This window comes from Rhinolophus hipposideros (assembly GCF_964194185.1).
Source record: "Rhinolophus hipposideros genome assembly, chromosome: 12".
Taxonomy (NCBI): Eukaryota; Metazoa; Chordata; class Mammalia; order Chiroptera; family Rhinolophidae; genus Rhinolophus; species Rhinolophus hipposideros.
This window is the reverse complement of record NC_138058.1, coordinates 20,068,776-20,073,011: the sequence shown is the minus strand read 5'-3', so window position 1 is coordinate 20,073,011 and position 4,236 is coordinate 20,068,776. Positions and strand designations below refer to the sequence as shown.

Below are 4,236 nucleotides of genomic sequence, written 5' to 3'. Positions count from 1 at the left end.
GCAATGTCTTCATATGTAACCTAAATCCTACGTGAGCAAAGTCGACAAATCTCATCACAAATATACCAGTAGGATCTATATTTATTCATTTTCACATGGGCTGAGACAAGACCCACAGAATCTCTTCCCCCATCCATTTCCTCCTTCTCAGTGTTTGTCTAGGAAACTAAAGCACACAACACAGGTAATTGCAGATTAAAATTTTTATTATTGCTCTTTGAAAGCTCAGGTTATGTAATGCAGAAAGGAGCCTGAAATGAGGGTGGTGGGGAGGAAAGGTCAGAATGATGTGGTCAGGTTTGGTATGTAGAGAAAATATTCCCTTCCTGGGTGGGTCTTCTCACTTGGTCCCATGTCTGTGACGAACTGTACACGAAACTCAGGCTGTTGACCCCTACCTGACTTAGTTCTTGAACTTGCAGATATAGGGCAAATTCTTATAACAGTGATAGTCTTTCCATGACAAATATCCTGGAGAGACAGAAGAGGTAAAGTGAATGGGGCTGGTGGAGACTGTATCCGGGATTTTGGCTTAGGATTCAAAGCCCCTCCCTCCTCTCCACCAGGGTCCTACTCCAGGGGAAGGAGACTCAAATAGAGGAGAGTTGACAGGGAATGGGAGAAGACAAACCAATATTGCATTTCTTACCTGAGGAGGATTTCCTGAAGGTCAGGCCCTGAAAGCAGGGACAAAGGGCTAGCCAGAAGGTAGCTCCCCTCTTACTTACCTGAGCTTCGTGACAGGCTCCCACAGTAGCCAGGGTTTGAGACTGTGGAAGGATCGGTCTCCCAGGCATAGTAATTCATAATATCATTGCTACTCCATGTCCAACCATCTGCACTGGACTCAGTGCCCTATAGAGTAGAGGATGGAGCTGGGTGAGGTTGAATGGCCATGAAAGTGGTCCTATAATCCTCTCAGCTAGATATCTGATCCCTCCCACAGCATCATGAAATCTGTTCTGTTCATCCACATGCTGCCACGGAACTCTCTTCTGGGAAACTTTCCCTAACTCCTTGTTCCTATTGGCAAATGCTAAAGCCAATAATCACTAAGACCAATGGTACTACTCAAAGTAATGTTACTAGCTGAACAAAAATTGGTGGTGCCTTTGTAACTACCCTCAATCTTAAACATAATGTCAGTTTTGTAGGGGAAAAGGGCATCTTATCTTCATTTTGAATTCCTCAGTACAGTATGTGTAGTCTCAGTGAAGTTCAGAGAACTGAGTTACAAGACATCATATGTGAATTCTCTAAAAACTTGACAAGAGGCAGATTAACTTCAACTGGAGATAAGGATCCTCCACAAAACTTATCTCTTCAGCTCACCTCAAGGCCCTCCCATTTCCCCAAAATTCCCCCCAAAGCTTTGAGTTCTGGGACATTCTAGGGTATTTCCTGAGCAGGCACAGGAAACAGGAAGTAGACCTGGGTAACAATAGCAGTCAGAAAAGTAACAAGAGAGGAGATGTTATCACACCTGTGTGGGGTCATGGAGCCCAATCCAGACGTTTGATTGGATGTTCAAATTATTCTTGACAAGAGAGGCCACGAAGTATGCCTCAGCCCCACTGAGTACAGACACAAGGTTTCCTGAGCGTCGCTTCTGGCAGGCAATCTGTGTGGGGAAGGGAGAGATTGAGGAGGAGCTTGAGACGTCATTGAAGGAGGACAGGGCTTACGTAGATGAGAAAAGATGTGTGTGCAAATGATGAGGGGCTCATTCTCATGCTCAAAAATGTCTGGAGAATGGAGACCACCTTCTCTCCCTCTGGTCTCAAATGTACTTTCCCCTCTCACTCCCAGCTGCAAATGCAACTACTCACATTTGCTTCTGTCCAGGATTTTGGTGTCGTAAACACTGCATAGCAGTGGGAAAGAAAGGCATAGGAGCCTGAGGGACACCTCAGCCTTGGAGAGGTTTGTTCCTTCTCAAAGTCTTCACCTGCGTTGTAAGGAAACAAAGGAGAGAATGGAGTGAAATACAGAGTGGGTACTGGGGGTGGGAGTTGACCCTAGGGAAATACCTATGAGGTAAGGGCTTGTGGAAGTGACACTAATCTCCTCACTACCTCTTACCATTGCCAGCACTTTCAGGATTACTTGATCTTGAACCAGCCCCATGAAATGAAGGACCATCTCTTTTCTTTTTTCCCTTCCCCTTCCCTTTTATTCAAAAGTCCAATGCTTCCCCCACTCTGAGCAGACTGTTCCCACACTGGGTTCTCCATGTTCTGCTTCCTATTATCTCATTGTTGACCCTTCATGCTTTTTCTCTTCACTCTGCCAACATAGATTAGAATCCACTGACAAAATATAAACTACCTCATTCCATTGTTAATGGACCACTGTGGTGCCTCCCACCACTAGTAACCAAAAGGAAGCAGTGATGATGGAGGAATTGCAGGCAGTTTCCTTGTGGGAGGATATACCTCACCATTGCCACATGCATCACACAGGAGGCTTCCTCCTCCTCTTGGCCGTGAGCATTCACAGGGAACTCAGTGTTACAGGCAGTGAAATCTGACCTTGCACCTGAGATAGAAGCATCAGGCAGGAGAGCAGCATCCAGGACATGCTGGGGAGGGCCATGGATGACAGCATCGTGTCTATAACTTAAAGAAACAATCAGAGATCATTTAAAAAGTGTGGTCAGAGAGAGTGCATGCAGAGACCCCTCTCTTCTCTCTCTTGTCTTTTACTTTTTTCCCCTAGGAATGAATTGATCTTGGTGATATCCATCCCATTCTCTAGTTCTGCAAAGAACCCCTCCTGAGACCTCTCAGGACCACCTTTGCTGAGTCTCAGAGATACTGTGTTCTCAGAGAACAGAAATATTCATATACCTTCTCCAAAAATGCATGAGGTAAATCCCTTGCCTCAGTTCTCAGCTTTCAGAGCTCCAACTTACCTGTGTTCCAGGGATCTGCAATGGTTTGTGAGGTCAGAACAAACTTGCCTCTTATAAGAGGATTTGAAGGCGGGGCTCTGATATAAATAACAAACATGTGGCGCTAGGACAAATGCCATGGCAAGGGATTGCGAAGAGTTCAAGGAGATTCCTGCCATGGGGAGGAGTCTCTTCCCAGCAAAGGCTGGGAATTACCACAGCTGTTGTTTCTTTCCTCTTAAGAGATGAGCATTTGCCCCAGGAATGGGTGAAGTTTGCTCCTTTCCCTGTCTCTTCCTTGTTAGAGGCCTGTGGCACAAAGTAGTATTACATTATTAAGAGGGACTCTACTGGAGTAGTTCTTCTGGCTGATATCTCAAGAACTCACTTATTTAAGCATACATGTGTATTTCTTGCTATGGTGTAGTAAAATTATTTTAAAAACTAATGGATTACAAATGGGGGTGGGTATGGGAATCACAAGCATCACAATAGGTGAGGGCATAGAAGGAACTAAAGCTAAGAGTAGCAGTGATGGTTCAGAGTTGCCTCTTAAACATGGTAGCTAATTTTAAAGAAAAATTATCATTTGTTCAGAATCATCTGACAAGTCAATAAATAAGCCAAAATCTAAGGAAAATCAGATCATTAAACTTGCCTTGCCAGTTGTTTGAGAGATGGAGCTTCCTTGATGGATAATGATAATGTACAAGAATGAAAGACAGTGAAGGAGTGTGGGGACAAAGCCCCCAAAAAACAGTTTACAGGCTCTCGGCCTCACATAGAAAGGTGCTGGCTCAGGTAGTAAATAGCCATCAATTGTGATCAGATGGCCAGCAGCTGTGGCTAGTTGGCCGTCAGCTGTAACCCGTAAGCCATTGGCCACTAATATAACGGCTGTGGCTACGCTAGCAAAAAAGAATGGGGGCTAGCAAGAAGATGGTGGCTGGCAAGTGCGGACTGCTGTTAGGCAGATTATGTAGATCCTGCTTCCTGTGTCTCCAGCCCAGCCGCCAGCGAGAATATGTTGGTTTGACTCCCCTATCTATGGCTCCGTGGGTGTTCCTTTTTGGCCTTACCGTGTCCTGCGTTCTTGGGCGGGGAGTGGGAGCTGAGACCCTGCACGAGAAGGAGTTTAAAAGAATTAGTAAGAGCTAAAGAGGGGTCAGAGCAGGAACTGGATGAAATTGGAGACATGATCCTGTATTACATGTAAATTAGGTATCTACAGTATCAAGGTGCTCACTATACCAGACTGCTAACAACTTCCTTGCAAGAATGTCATTTGGCTGTGGTGAAAATCACTTTTATTACATTCTTACTGGGAGGGTCAGCCTCATGTG

The 4,236-nt window shown here is 45.1% G+C and overlaps 1 protein-coding gene across 1 annotated transcript; it reads right to left on the bottom strand.

Moving 5' to 3' along the window:
- Window positions 1-403: 403 nt before the first annotated feature.
- Window positions 404-2,607, bottom strand: LOC308505859 (lithostathine-like; the record flags this gene model as incomplete). The annotated part of the gene is made up of 5 exons (XM_081068622.1): window positions 404-471; window positions 729-855; window positions 1,484-1,621; window positions 1,830-1,948; window positions 2,532-2,607. 5 exons carry the CDS (start codon window positions 2,605-2,607, stop codon window positions 404-406), a joined length of 528 nt encoding a protein of 175 aa, XP_080924748.1.
- Window positions 2,608-4,236: the final 1,629 nt, after the last annotated feature.